Consider the following 16,192-nt stretch of genomic DNA (forward strand, 5'->3'; position numbering starts at 1 on the left):
GAACGCCAATATTACAGGTCCAGTTTTTGAGGAAGTAGATTAGATAACAATTATCTACAACCAGGAAAGGCTTAGACCTGGGTTGTGTGCTTCCACCCAGCTTCCCAATACTGCCTTTGACTTGTCTCAAACGGCCTTTTTTTTTTTTTCTTAACATTTTTATTGGAGTATAATTGCTTTACAATGCTGTGTTAGTTTCTGCTGTATAACAATCAGCTATATGTATACATATATCCCCATATCCCCTCCTTTTTGCATCTCCCTCCCCTGCTCCCTATCCCACCCCTCTAGGTGGTCACAAACCACTGAGCTGATCTCCCTGTGTCATGCCGCTGCTTCCCACTGGCTATCTATTTTACATTTGGTAGTGTATATATGTCAATGTTACTTTCTCACTTCGTCCCAGTTTACCCTTCCCCCTCCCCGTGTCTTCAAGTCCATTCTCTACATCTGTGTCTTTATTCCTGTCCTGCCCATAGGTTCATCAGAACCATTTTTTTTTTTTTAGATTCCATATATATGTGTTAGCATACGGTTTTTTTTTAATACAGCAGGTTCTTAATACTTATCCATTTTATACATATTAGTGTACATTCAATCGCAATCTCCCAATTTATCACACCACCACCCCCCCCCCACTTTCCCCCCTTGGTATCCATATGTTTGTTCTCTACATCTGTGTCTCTATTTCTGCCCTGCAACCCGGCTCATGTGTACCATGTTTCTAGGTTCCACATATATGCGTTAATATATGATATTTGTTTTTCTGACTTACTTCACTCCATATGACAGTCTCTAGATCCATCCACGTATCTACAAATGACCCAATTTCGTTCCTTTTTATGGCTGAGTAATATTCCATTGTATATATGTACCACATCTTCTTTATCTATTTGTCTGTCGATGGGCATTTAGGTTGCTTCCATGACCTGGCTATTGTAAATAGTGCTGCAATGAACATTGGGGTGCATGTGTCTTTTTGAATTATGGTTTTCTCTGGGTATATGCCCAATAGTGTGATTGCTGGGTCATATGGTAATTCTATTTTAGGTTTTTAAGGAACCTCCATACTGTTCTCCATAGTGGCTGTATCAATTTACATTCCCACCAACAGTGCAAGAGGGTTCCCTTCTCTCCACACCCTCTCCAGCATTTATTGTTTGTAGATTTTTTGATGACGGCCATTCTGACTGGTGTGAAGTGATACCTTATTGTAGTTTTGATTTGCATTTCTCTAATGATTAGTGATGTTGAGCATCCTTTCATGTGTCTGTTGGCATTCTGTATATCTTCTTTGGAGAAATTTGTATTTAGGTCTTCTGCCCATTTTTGGATTGCATTGTCAAACAGCCTTTTTTCAAAAAAATGTTATATTATTGAAGTATAGTTGATTTATAATGCTGTGTTAATTTCTGCTGTATAGCAAAGTGACTCAGTTATACATATATATACATTCTTTTTCATATTCTTTTTCATTATGGTTTATCAGCAGATTTTGAATATAGTTCCCTCTTCTATACAGTAGGATCTTGTTTATCCATTCTATATATAATAGTTTGCATCGGCTAATCCGAAACTCCCAATCGATCCCTCCCGCACCCCTCTCCCCCTTGGCAATTACAAGTCTGTTCTCTATGTGTGTGAGTCTGTTTCTGTCTCATAGATAAGTTCATTTGTGTCGTATTTTAGATTCCACATATAAGTGATTTCATATGATATTTGTCTTTCTCTTTCTGACTTACTTTACTTAGTATGATAATCTCTAGGTCCATCCATGTTCCTGCAAATGGTATTATTTCATTCTTTTTTATGGCTGAGTAGTATTTCATTGTATATATGTACCACATCTTCTTTATCCATTCATCTGTCGATGGACATTTAGGTTGTTTCCATGCCTTGGCTATTGTGAATTGTGCCACAGTGAACATTGGGTGAAGGTATCTTTTCGAATTATAGTTTTGTCTGGATATATGCTGAGGAATGGGATTGCAGGATCATATGGCAACTCTATTTTTAGTTTTTAGAGGAACCTCCATACTGTTTTCCACAGTTGCTGTACCAATTTACATTCCCACCAATAGTGTAGGAGGGTTCACTTTTCTCCACACCCTCTCCAACATTTGTTATTTGTAGACTTTTTAATGATGGCCATTCTGACTGGTGTGCAGTGATACCTCATAGTTTTGATTTGTATTTCTCTAATAATTAGTGATGTTGAGCATTGTTTCGTGTGCCTGTTGGCCATCTCTATGTCTTTGGAGAAATGTCTATTTAGGTCTTCCTGAGGAAATCAACAAAAACTACCTAGAAACAAATGACAATGAAAACACTATGACACCAAACCTATGGGATGCAGCAAAAGCAGTTCTAAGAGGGAAGTTTATAGCAATACAATCCTATCTCAAGAAACAAGAAAAACTCAAATAAACAACCTAATCTTACACGTAAAGCAATTAGGGAAAGAAGAACAAAAAGACCCCAAAGTTAGCAGAAGGAAAGAAATCATAAAGATCAGAGCAGAAATAAATGAAAAAGAAATGAAAGAAACAATAGCAAAGGTCAATAAAACTAAAAGCTGGTTCTTTGAGGAGATAAACAAAATTGATAAACCATTAGCCAGACTCATCAAGAAAAAAAGGGAGAGGACTCAAATCAACAGAATTAGAAATGAAAAAGGAGAAGTAACAACTGACACTGCAGAAATACAAAGGATCATGAGAGATTACTACAAGCAACTATATGCCAATAAAATGGACAACCTGGAAGAAATGGACAAATTCTTAGAAAAGCACAATCTTCTGAGACTGAACCAGGAAGAAATAGAAAATATAAACAGACCAATCACAAGCACTGAAATTGAAACTGGGATTAAAAATCTTCCAACAAACAAAAGCCCAGGACCGGAGCTAACACCTGTCCTTCTCAAACTCTTCCAAAATGTAGCAGAGGGAGGAACACTCCCAAACTCATTCTACGAGGACACCATCACCCTGATACCAAAACCAGACAAAGATGTCACAAAAAAAGAAAACTACAGAGCAATATCACTGATGAACACAGATGCAAAAATCCTCAACAAAATACTAGCAAACAGAATCCAACAGCACAATAAAAGGATCATGTGCCGTGATCAAGTGGGGTTTATTCCAGGAATGCAAAGATTCTTCAATATACGCAGATCAACCAATGTGATACACCACATTAACAAACTGAAGGATAAAAACCATATGATAATCTCAATAGATGCAGAAAAAGCTTTTGACAAAATTCAACACCGATTTATGATAAAAACTCTCCAGAAAGTAGGCATAGAGGGAACCTATGTCAACATAATAAAGGCCATATATGACAAACCCATAGCCAACATCATTCTCAGTGGTGAAAAACTGAAACCATTTCCACTAAGATCAGGAAAAAGACTATGTTGCCCACTCTCACCACTATTATTCAACATAGTTTTGGAAGCTTTAGCCAAAAAAAAGAAATAAAAGAATCCAAATAGGAAAAGAAGTAAAACTGTCACTGTTTGCCGATGACATGATACTATGTATAGAGAATCCTAAAGATACTACCAGAAAACTACTAGAGCTAATCAACGAATTTGTTAGAGTAGCAGGATACAAAATTAATGCACAGAAATCTCTTGCATTCCTATACACCAATGATGAAAAATCTGAAAGAGAAATTAAGGAAACACTCCCATTTACTATTGCAACAAAAAGAATAAAATACCTAGGAATAAACCTACCTAAGGAGAGAAAAGACCTGTATGCAGAAAACTATATGACACTGATGAAAGAAATTAAAGATGATACAAACAGATGGATAGATATACCATGTTCTTGGATTGGAAGAATCAACATTGTGAAAATGACTATACTACCCAAAGCAATCTACAGATTCAATGCAATCCCTATCAAACTACCAATGGCATTTTTCACAGAACTAGAACAAAAAATTTCACAATTTGTATGGAAACACAAAAGACCCCGAATAGCCCAAGCAATGTTGAGAAAGAAAAACAAAGCTGGAGGAATCAGGCTCCCTGACTTCAGACTATACTACAAAGCTACAGTAATCAAGACAGTATGGTACTGGCACAAAAACAGAAATAATAGATCAATGGAACAGGATAGAAAGCCCAGAGGTAAACCCACGCACATTTGGTCACCTTATCTTTGACAAAGGAAGCAAGAGAATACGATGGAGAAAAGGCAGGCTCTTCAGTAAGTGGTGCTGGGAAAACTGGACAGCTACATGCAAAAGGGTTGTTTGTTTTTTGTTATTGACACTCAGCCATTTGTACTCTTCCCAAGCATGAGTGCTTCATAGGACAGGCCACCACAGGAACACAGGCTGAGGACTGAGTGTTGGGATCAGCCCCTGGAAGGGATCAGGGTTATGCAGGAACCAGAACAGATGCCTGCAGCAGTCAAGGGCCTCTGGACATCAGAGCCAACGGAGTCTGGAAACTAGCTGTTTAGAAGACTAGCCACATTGGCTGCTGGGGCTGTCCCACTCCCTGCCCTGCCCAGTCAGAGTGAGGGATGCTCAGTGAGTGGTACAGTAAAGCCAAGAACCACATTTAATTCTCCTCTCTTTCTCCTTATTGCCTGACACCATACCTGTCCCACGACAGGCTTTTAGCAACTGGAGCAAATGCGTTACTGGATGGAATAATCTAATGCTAGCCTTCCCTTTGCCATTAATTTGATGTGTGATTTGGGCAAACTGCTTCTCTAAGCCATGGTCTGCCCCTCTTGAGGTGGAGATGCCATTTTAGTATGGTTGTTTTGAGGATAAGGTATATCACCTGTGAATTTCAAAGAGCTGTAGTGACTCATTTTTTATTTATTTATTTATTTATTTATTTATTTTTGGCTGCATTGGGCCTTCGTTGTTGCATGCGGGCTTTTCTCTAGTTGCGGCGAGCGGGGGCTACTCTTTGTTGCGGTGCACGGGCTTCTCATTGTGGTGGCTTTTCTTGTGGCGGAGCACAGGCTATAGGCATGCAGGCTTCAGTAGTTGCAGCGTGTGGGCTCAGTAATTGTGACTCTCGGGCTCCAGAGTGCAGGCTCAGAAGTTGTGGCTCGTGTGCTTATTAGTTGTTCCGTGGCATGTGGGATCTTCCCGGACCAGAGATCAAACCCATGTCCCCTGCGTTGGCAGGTGGATTCTTAACCACTGTGCCTCCAGGCAAGTCCTGTAGTGATTCTTAGTCTTAGCTGTACATTAGAATCACATATATATATATATATGTATATGCATATATATGTGTGTGTGTGTGTCTATATATATATATATATATATATATATATATATATATAAACCTGGGCATCATTTTTGAAAACATCTCTAGTAGTTCCCTAGACAATTATAATGTACAAGTACGGTGTGAACTAAGCTATGAAAAAGTAAGTAATGAGAGACTAGAAAGGGTCCTCTATGCTGCCAATTCTCAAATATGCCCAGAAAATAACAATGTATTAGTGACTAAAAAAAGAGTGTTTTTTAATCGACATTTTCTATTCAGTGTAGTGGGAACCTAAAAATACATCTTTTCCGTGTGCCTTATTCAATTTATTTTCATTTTTCATGGAAAAAAGGAAGGTTATCATGATTTTTTTCCCAGAATTGACCCTTCATGCACCAAAAAACCCACAAAAAAACAACAAACCCCTCCTCATCAATGTCCTGGAGTCTGCTATTCCACTGAATGGCCACTGCAGTTTTAAATACCCCTTCAAGCTCGAATTCACCATTTATTCATAGTGGAAATTCCCAAATTGGTTATTACTCATTTGTATTTTTGAAATCTTTTTTATTGTGAAATACAACATACCTACAGAAAAGTACATACAACATGTATGCACTGTTAAATGAAAAAGTAAATACCTGTGCAACCACTACCAAGTGAAGAACATCATCAGCTTCCTCTGAAGGTCCCCCCAGCACACACTTTAGCTGCACTCTCTCTATCTCTCCCCCGAGATATAATCACCACCCTGACTTTTGTGGTCATCATTTCCTTGATCATCCTTGCTATGTATGCCTCCCTAAAAATGTGCTTTAGTTTTTTTAAGTTTGAATATGTGCATGTACGTGTATGTGTGTTGCTTCTTCTGCTCAACATTATGTGGATATAATTCATCCATGTTGCTATGTGAAGCTGTAATTCATTCATTCTCATCACTGTGTATAGTTTCATTGTATAAATATACCAGAACTTATTGATCTGTTATACTTTTGATGGACTTTTGGTTATTTTTTTTGAGGCTGTTGTGAACAATTGCTGAGTCATAGGGCTGTACATCCTCAACTTTTCTTCACAATGGCCAACTTTTCTCTAAAGTGGTTGTGCCATTTTACACTTCCATTAACAGTGATTGAGGGACTTCCCTAGTGGCACAGTGGTTGAGAATCTGCCTGCCAATGCAGGGGACACAGGGTTTGATCCCTGGTCCTGGAAGATCCCACATGCCATGGAGCAGCTAAACCTGCAAGCCACAGCTACTGAGCCTGCATGCCACAACTACTGAAGCCTGCTCGCCTAGAACCTGTGCTCTGCAACAAGAGAAGCCACCGCAATGAGAAGCCCACGCACCACAATGAATAGTAGCCCCCGCCCACTGCAACTAGAGAAAGCCCGCGTGCAGCAACAAAGATCCAATGCAGCCAAAAATTAAAAAATAAATAAAATACATAAATTTATAAAGAAGAAAAACAGTGATCGAGAATTCCAGTTGGTCTCCCTCTTCACCAGTGCTTCCAATATTTTGCCAAAATGTGTGTTGTGTGTTGGGAGGAGGTGCAGTTGTATCTTGCTGTGGTTTTTATTTGTAATTTTCTGATTTCTAATGAGGTTGAGCACCTTTTCCTATATATATTGACCATTTGGGTTTGGAGCTCCTCTTGTGAATTGCCAGGTTATTTGTTCCCCCTGTTTAAAAAAATTCTGGGTACTACTTTGGCACTTATATATGTTACAGAATTCTTTTCCCACTCCATAGCTTGGCTTTTCACTCTCTTTATGGTATCAGAAATTCTTAATTTTAATGTAATCTAGTTTATAGAACTTTTCCTTTATGGCTAATGCTTTGCTTTTTGCCTCCTTTATGAAAACGTTTTTGGGGACTTTCCTGGTGGTCCATTGGTTAAGACCTCACTTCCAATGTTGGGGGCATGTGTTTGATCCCTGGTTGGGGAACTAAGACCCCACTTGCCACATGGCGTGGCCAAAAATTAAAAAAAAAAAAAAAAAAGAAATCTTCTTCTACCAAAAGGTATAAAGATATTCTATATTTGTTCTTAAAATCCCTGGAGCTACACCTTTTGCTTTTAGTACTTTAATTGACCTAAAATCTAATTTTGTGGTTGGTATGAAGTAAGGTTGTGATTTAGTAGGGAAATCAGTAATAAATAATTTTAGCTGTAAGTTTAGCAGTAGTAAATTTAGTGGTAGTCATTTTACTGCATTTAGTAGTAAGTCGGTAAGGTCGGATTCAATTTTTTATATGATGTCGGGTTGTCCAGGCACTGTGTATCAGTCACCGTACCCACTGACTTTTAGTGCCGTCTTGTCACACAGATTTCTTTCTTTATTTTTCTCTGATTTGTCTGTCCAGTATTCCACTGTTGTGATTATTATAGCTTTCTAATAGACACTGACATTTTTTAGGACAAGTTCTTACACCTTATTTTTTTTCTTCTAAAATATCTTAGCTATTCTTGGCCCTTTTGGAAGGAAAGAAGCTTAGGTGCTCCGGAGTGTATATATCTTTTTGTACTTTTCCTTATACTTTCACTAGACATTTCCTTACTCCTTGCTTTAATGAGGTGTTTTACAAACTATATTTTACTCAGCATTTTTATTTATTTTCGGCAGGAGAGAATGGACAATGGTGTGTGGAAGGTCCTGCCTTTAGATTTTCAAAAAATTATTTCAATTGAGGTGAAATTCACATAGCATAAAATTAACCATTTTCAAGTCAACAATTCAGTGGCATTTAGATTCCCAAAGTTGTACAACCATCCCATCTACTAGTCGCAAAATATTTTTATCACCCCAAAAGGAAACCCCGTACCCATTAAGCTGTCACTCCCCATTTTCGCCTTTCTCTTGCCCCTGCCAACACCAATCTGCTTTCTGTGTCTACGAATTTACCTATGCTGGATATTTCATATGAATAGAATCATACAGTAGGTGGCTTTTTGCATTGTCTCGTTCCTGCCTTTACATTTTAATTCATCCTTTCCCTTTATCCCTGATCCTTATGCCTATATCCCCTCATGCTCCCAACATTACGGTGCCAGCAATAATATGCTCAATATATGCACTTCAACACACTCATATCCCTGTGAAATATGTAGTATTGTCATGAGCATTTATATTTTCAATTTCCTGAAATTGTTTGCTCCTTCTAGCTGCACCACTGCATTCTGTAACATCCCTGCCTTTTACTTGCCCCCTAGTGATGGCTGCTGGGTTGGCCTCCATCCTTCCTCCATCACAAACCATGCTGTGATAACCATCTTTGTACCTATCCTTTTATGAACCTTTGCAGAGATTTATATATTAGCTGATTTTCCAAGGTCAAACAGCTAGTTTGGGAAGCCAGGATTTTAACCCTTATGGTGGAGAAGTGAGACGATTTTGTAAAAGGGAGGAGGGAATGGAAGGGCAAATCACAGTGGGAGGAATTCACTTTGACTCTCCTCCATCCCTCTCAAGTGAGCTCTGTTCCCTCTTATACTTCTGTGTAGGACCAAATCAGGAGGTGACACTGTATTCTTCTGGTTCTTCCCTGCTGCTTTCCAACCACATCTTTCCTCTCTCACACTCTTGTGAAGCTATAGCGTGTTGTACCTTTCTCACGTCTATGATCAGAGGACCTCATAATCACTCACCCACCTTCACTGAAGATTTAGGTGCCTGTTTCCGAGTCCAGCTTTCTGCCTTAGTAAGTGCCACACCTGGATGTGATTTAAACTTCCAGGTTCACAGCCCGTCTAGTATCCCAGCCCCCAAGCCCCTTAATCGACCACCCCTCCATTTCCACAAACTCACCTGCATTCACACTTGGCCACCACTTAGACGCACGGCCCCTCTGAGATCTTAGCCTCTGTTATCCCAGCCGGTCACCGACAACACAGCCCTACCCTCCAGCTCCCTTAGGGCTTCACCTTCACTGGCATTGGCTTTTTTTTTCCCCGCATTATTTTTTATTTATTTTTTTATACAGCAGGTTCTTATTAGTTATCCATTTTATACATATTAGTGTATATATGTCAATCCCAATCTCCCAATTCATCACACCACCATTGGCTTTTAACCTCATTGCAACCTGCGGTAACTTGAGCCCCTTCTTTTCTCCCAGCCCTTTCACATCCTTCTGTAGCCGTTCAACCCCATGCCTTCTGGGCTGCTGTCCGCAGGGTGCTAAGTTCTGTGGAGAAAACGACTTAATAGTACAAGTTGGCATGGCCAGAGCTTCATTACCTCCACCCTCGGCTGACTCTCCATGGTCCTTGGCAATCCTTTCCCATGCCTCCCTTCAGCATGATTCTCCATCACCTACAGTAGCTCTTCATCTGTCACCAATCTCCTCCCACCTCATTCTCTCTCTCCTTTGGCCGCCTCCTGTTTCTACAGATAACCTTCCCTCTCAATTCATTGAAAACGTAAACGTTGTTATGGAGGGCCTCTCAGTTCCATGCTGACCCTCTCCCCAGCACATCTGTATGTGCACCTCGTTTAGCCTGCTCTCCACTTTCTCCGAGAAAGAGGGATTCTCAGCCTTGAAGACTGTAGATTTTCTTTGAGCATCCTTTGTCACTTAGCCACTGTATCTTAAACCTCTGCCCCAGCCAGCTTTATTCATTATTTCTCATAACATATTTCATGGTTTTCGGATCCTGAACCTGTTCTCACTGTAGTTCTTTACTCAGAAATACCTTTGCTGAAATTCAGCATATTTTCCAAAACTAGCTAAAAGGCCCTCCTTTTTCAAAATATTTTCTTTTTTTGACTCATCTCAGATGTAAATGAGTTTCCTTATGAACTGCTGTTGCACTTTCGTCTGTCTGCCCCTCTATTTGTTACTTAGCCCATACTCTCTTGCCTTGGTTTACTACTCAATTGACTGTAAGCTCAGTTGAGCAGGGAAGCAGGGAGGATGGATTATACCTTCTTTGTAGCCCACATCAGTCCTAACGCAGGACTTCACATAGACTGGGTGCTCAGCAGGTATTTGTAAAGTGATCAGTTATTGAGCCCTTCCAGGCCACCCTCCTTCCAGGACTAATTTCATGCATATCTATGTGATGGATATTATTAAATGCCAAGCTAGAGAAAACTTACATGGAAAAACATATCTAGCCTTTTCAGGTAACTTTTGCACTCTAGTTGTTCATTTTAAGAGCTTTTTAAGGATATTTTTAGTTATAATTTAGATATTACCAATCTATTCTGCAAAATTCCTGAACAAAAATGTGCTTAGAAATTTCATCACTTGGGGTTTGGAAACAAAATATTAATTTATGAGCAAAGTGTAGCCTTACTTTAGTTTCCTCTAATTTTTCAGGCACTTTCTCTCCCCTCATCTGTCTCTGTTCACCCTTCCAACCCTTGGGTTCTGTTATACCTCTTTCGTTTCCCATTTTTGTAACTGTTAAAACTATCAAGTTTTCTTGACACATATTAAAACAATAGATTGCTTTGGATGACTCTAAGGTCTTTTTGTTTGTTTGTTTGCTGGTTGTTGAGGTTTATACCACCAAGCAATGTTGCCTCATTTCTGTGCTGTTTCTTCCTCCCCTTTACTTTTTCTTTTAAGATCAATGAAGAGTGATAAATCCACGTAGTTCAGGAAACTTATTCATTACAAAACCTTCCTTCTTAGCTAGTGGAGTCATTTTGTTGGAATAATTTGTAGTTATTTCTGTTCTTTACTTTGCATCACAGGATTCTGGGAATTGCAGCAGTGAGAAAATAATCAGTGTAGCAGTTACATTGGCAAATATTTGGGTGATTGATTTTTAAGAATGTTCACATATAAATGATCCCAAATTTTCAGGGAAAATTGTTGCAATTTTTAGCATTCTTCATAATATCATTAATTCAAAGACCCTCCTCTCACTTCCATTCTTTTTGTGTTTCATTTATACCTCTAAGCAGTTATAACTCTAAATTAGAATTTCAGCACTGTGTGTCCTACTGTGTTGAAAGTCTTACAGTGCTTTATAAAGAAATCTATTTTAATTGGAATAATTCTCTAACACCACATATTTACATAATTTTATAATTTAATTTCTGTATTCTTATTTTCTAGGTCACAAATGGGTACTTTTCATGGGGCAGTGGTTTAGCTACCTTATCTAATATAAATATTCGAATTCCAACAGGTAAGAATCATTTGTTACTCGGGTTTGTAATTGTTAACTATCATGACCATGGTTTTCCAACATAACCGAGCCTAACAAAAGAAGAGAAAGACTTTTTCAAGACAAACGTTACTAATATTTATTTGTACCATGAAGCTAATGAACCCCTGTATCACTGTGAGGATGGCTGGGAATTATAAGACCTGCCTTACACTACAGAGTGTGGACCTTTGGACAAGTTATTTACCATCCAAATGAATTGGTTTCAGTTTATTTGCTGATTTGTGGCATTTAAATAATGGAGTAGTTCATTTCTCATTTTTTTGAAGAAAGAATTTAAAGGAAGGATGCATGAGAAAGTAGTTTTCTGTCCCTGAGGAAACCTGATGAAGTTTTCAAGATATTTAAGACATAAATACCCAATATTTTTATTTAAAATGTCTAGATAATTGAATAGAATTATTTTTTTGACTTGACCTCATGGTCAGTAGTTGGGATTTTTCTATTACACATGCAAATCAAAGTATTTTAAAAACAGCCCCCAAATCATTTTAAGCTCAATTATCTATTTTAGTCAAAATTGCCTTTCTCTCCTGAATGAATTGAATAATAAAGGTAACACTAATCTAGATGATTTAGGCAAGTATTTCACTGCTTTCTTTACTAGTGTCAGTTATTCTCACAGTTTTAAAAATAATACATCAAGACCTATAGATTTTAATTTTTCTTCTATTTTCCAAAAAACTTATGTATCAGGGAAGGGAGCTGTTTAGAATACTTTATTGCTGGAGACCAAAACTAGCCCATTGATTGTGAAGCATCAACCTTTTCTAAATGTGTTTTGATTTTATTTTACCAAGTGAATTCCGTGTTATCCTGTTATTATCCTTTGTTTCTTTTCTGTAGGTCAGTTAACCATGATTGTGGGCCAGGTGGGATGTGGGAAGTCCTCTCTTCTCCTTGCCATCCTCGGTGAGATGCAGACATTGGAAGGAAAAGTTCACTGGAGCAAGTATGTGTATTTTTAATTGGTTTCTGTTGCTCTGTCATACATCTGATGATCTCTCAAGGGAAAAAATTAGAGCAATAGATTTCCATGTTAGGAGTCTGAAGACCCCTCAGAAATAAGCATAGCTTTAAAAAAAATCAAATTAGTGGAAACTTTAAATGTTGTAAATTAAAAATTATAAAACAATTTATTACAGAGGTTTATCAGAGAGAAACCTGTATGTTGCTTTTAAGTAAGATTGGGATTGTAAAGATAGATTTTGAAAGTTATATGGGTAACACTCAAAGAAACACAACTTAAAAATTCATCCCATAATCAAAGAAGTTATGGAAAACTTGCATTATTTATAAAGCATATGTGCACACAGAGCTTTAGTGGTCCAATGTTCAGAGAAGAAATATCGAATAATCTTTTCCAAACTCTTCATAAGGGGCTGAGAAATCAGCCTTTTCTCTTCACATCCAACTTAAACTAGACACTAGAAGTGTCTAGTTAGGGACATGACTGGGTCAGACTAGTGTGTTGTGCAAACCCAAAGACATGGTACTTCTCCTGTATATTTGAATGGTTGTTTTGGGTTCTTCAGAGCACATTGTAGTAATAAAGTGACTCAGAACCATAATATTATATAATTGTGTAATAAAGAATGAATCATATTTCTTTAGTTTGATCTACCTGGTAGACCCCCCTCCCCCATTAGCAGTTTATGGAGAAATTGTTTACAGTTTATCTAAGATATTGGATTGTAGACCAGTGGTTCCCAACCAGGTGTGATTTTGTCCCTAGTGGACATTGGGCAACGTCTGGAGACAATTTTGGTTGTCGTTCTAGGGGAATTGGGCTGCTACTGATCTAGTTAGTGGAGGCCAGAAATGCTACTAGACATCCTACAACGCACAGGACCGCCTCCCCACAACAAAGAATTATCTGGCTCCAAATGTCAGTTGTGCTGAGGAAACCTTGCCCTAGACCTACACATGTCCTTTAATATCATTTAGTTCTTATCATTGTAAGTTCCACTGTGGCTTAATCTACTGTTTACATACACAGGCATCTCTTACGAATGAGTAAAAGCTATTTACAGGCATTTTTAGAATAGACTCTATTTTAAACTCCAATTAAGAGATGAAGATGCTTGGATGTGAAATTTGAGCTGGAAACAGCAGAACTATAAATCCTATTTTTGGTATCCTTGGTGAAAGAAGGAGGCTGAGAAATGTTGAGGGTACAGTTTATTCCTGTTGGAGTAGTAGACATGAAACTGTTTAGTGCTTATCCAGTAGAGAGCTTGGTAATAACTGCTCCCTGCAGTTTGCTTCATGACGGGTCCCTGTTGATCCCTAAGGTCAGATGCTAGGTGGTGTGTACCCTGCCACCATCACCTGCCATCTTGGATGGACGCAGGTTTTGAGAAGCAGGTTTTACTGGATTAAATTATATTGTATGACATGTACGGCCATAATGAAGTTATTTGGCTTTTGTTTTTACCTTGTTTCACTAGCATTAAAACAGAGAGAAAGAATGAGAGACTGGGACAGAAAAAGCATGAGATTTTATTTTCATATCTCTAGAATGTTCTTAAAATCTAGTCTTCTCTAGTATTACTTAAGATTAGCTCCACTTGGGCCAAACTGACTCCCAATATTATCACTAATAATCATTATCATTTTGTTAGTGGATAAATAAATGATATGGGAATTAGGAAAGTATTTTACACAGTCTACTTATTTATTGAGTTTCTAAGCAAGATACATATATATATATATATCTTAAGCAAATTTATATCCTATCTCATTTCATAAAAGTTGTGAATTATTTTATATAACATACTATAATAAAGCTTGAAAAATAAAGATATCAAGAAGGAAAATAAGGTTTAGATAATAATCTGAGCAATTAATAGGGTAGAAATGCATGCATTGGAGTCTTGCATGTTTATAACACATGGGTCCCAAATTCCACTCTGAGCTTCATGAAAGCTAGTCAAAGAGGGAAACAAGAGATAAAAAACACACATATACTTAATAAAGTTTAAGGTTTTTTTTTAAAGAAATAAGAAAGAAATATCTCCCATGGATCCTAATTTAAAAAAAGCTAAGAAAAGGTTATATCTTAAAGTCAGAGCCAATAGAATGAAGATGTGAGAAAGGATTTAAGAAAATTCTAAGTATTTATAGAATCACTATAATTTAAAAATCATCTCTTTATGAATACTTGCCTTAATAGACAATAATCCCATCTCTTCATGGCAGAAAGGACTGAAATTTTCTTCAAAAAATATTTGGGTTTGTCTGACACACACACAAATTAAAAACTAACCCCCTAAGAGATTAGATAAGCTAACACATGTTTTATTTTTCTTTATTTATGAGAACTACTTAATTTTTTTCCATGGTATCCTTAATATCTGATAAAACGTATTTTCAAATCAGGAATGTTCAGAGAATACTGACCTTTTTAAAAGAATTATTTGCAATGACTATTCATCCTGGAAAAAACAAAAAACAAAAAACTTGTGCCTAGTCCAATAAGGATAGGCATATAAATGTTATTAGAATAAAGCTAATTTAGAAATTATCAATATTGATAGGTTGATGGTGTGTAAATGGGAAGTACTTTACCGCAGCAGACTGAATTGTTTTCCGAATTTTTAAAGCTCAAAACAAAATAAAGCAAAACAATAAACTAAATGTTATGGTAAAGCACCAAGTGCCTTGCTGTCATTCTTTCATCATTGCACATATCTCTGGTTGCGTGAATTTTATTTTTAAATGTTCCTCATAGATGGCAGGATCAAAGTCCTATAAAGTACTCTGTCCTGTTGCAGCAAGAAATATTTACTTTGGGCGGGAGAGAAGGCACTGTTGCTCATCCAGGATAGACCTACATGGGTAGAACTTGGTACACAAAGACATTTATACATAGATGCCTCCTTGGCAATTGCTACCTTTGACCTAGTCTGACATGCAGTAGCCCCAGAAGAGAAAGGAGAGAGAGATGAGGGAGGGACTGAAAAATTCTCCAAACTTGTCAGAATGCCAGGATTCTTGCCCCTGCATCTGGGTGTGCTCTGTATTTGTTGAAAAGCAAATGTTCTGCCTGACTGAAGTTGTCCTTTCCTAGTTGTCATGATAAATAATAATTCCTACTGACATCTTAGGAACTAGGACTAAATAAAACTCTTTACCTGATGGACGGTTCCAATGAGGGAGTCCAGAATGTGTAATAATTGTGGTAATCATGTGAGACATAGCCATCATTTATCTTTGGTTTCCCTTTCTTTTTCTTCCACCTTGCCCATGCCATCAGCCATCCTGTCAGACCCCATCTGTCATGATGTTCTATTTGCTAATGTCTTGGTGATAATTTGCTAATTGGCTTTATAACAGTGGCTGAGTTACTCTAGGACTGGCGAATTGAGGCGTTACTCCTTTTCATGTGATGTTGCCTGGCATGAAGGGGTGATAACATGAGTCAGCTTTCCTGGATCAGACATGATATAGCATATTTGTGCCCACATCTAGCTCCCCTTCTTCCAAATATTGTTCCTGATTTAAGTTTGCAAAAGTCACTCTTTCCCATTCCATAAGGTACCAACCATGAACTTGGAAGTTGCTAGAATACCAAGTTTAACTTTTACTCTTGAAGGAAAATACACACAAAATCCTGCATGTGGAAGTGAAATTGGATGCCATTTTCCAGAAGGGTATTTTCCATTTGACCTCCTCGCTTTCTTGCTTGCCTTCATCACTGTTCACTGCCACATCGAATAGTGGACGATGAGTCTATAGACATGGAACT

At 37.9% G+C, this 16,192-nt stretch overlaps 1 protein-coding gene across 10 annotated transcripts in view; it reads left to right on the forward strand.

The window, feature by feature from the left end:
* The window catches only part of ABCC9 (ATP binding cassette subfamily C member 9), a 142,435-nt gene that overhangs the window by 49,409 nt on the left and 76,834 nt on the right, over positions 1–16,192 (forward strand). For all 10 annotated transcript variants that reach the window (XR_009009709.1, XM_057556561.1, XM_057556565.1 and 7 more), the window contains exons 18-19: positions 11,331–11,403; positions 12,289–12,394. Coding sequence is in view for 9 of the 10 variants with exons in the window: in XM_057556561.1 (XP_057412544.1) it covers positions 11,331–11,403; positions 12,289–12,394 (179 nt within the window). In the remaining variant the exon portion in view is untranslated. The remainder of the gene's footprint in view (positions 1–11,330; positions 11,404–12,288; positions 12,395–16,192) is intronic.

This window comes from Balaenoptera acutorostrata, chromosome 11 (genome assembly GCF_949987535.1).
Source record: "Balaenoptera acutorostrata chromosome 11, mBalAcu1.1, whole genome shotgun sequence".
Taxonomy (NCBI): Eukaryota; Metazoa; Chordata; class Mammalia; order Artiodactyla; family Balaenopteridae; genus Balaenoptera; species Balaenoptera acutorostrata.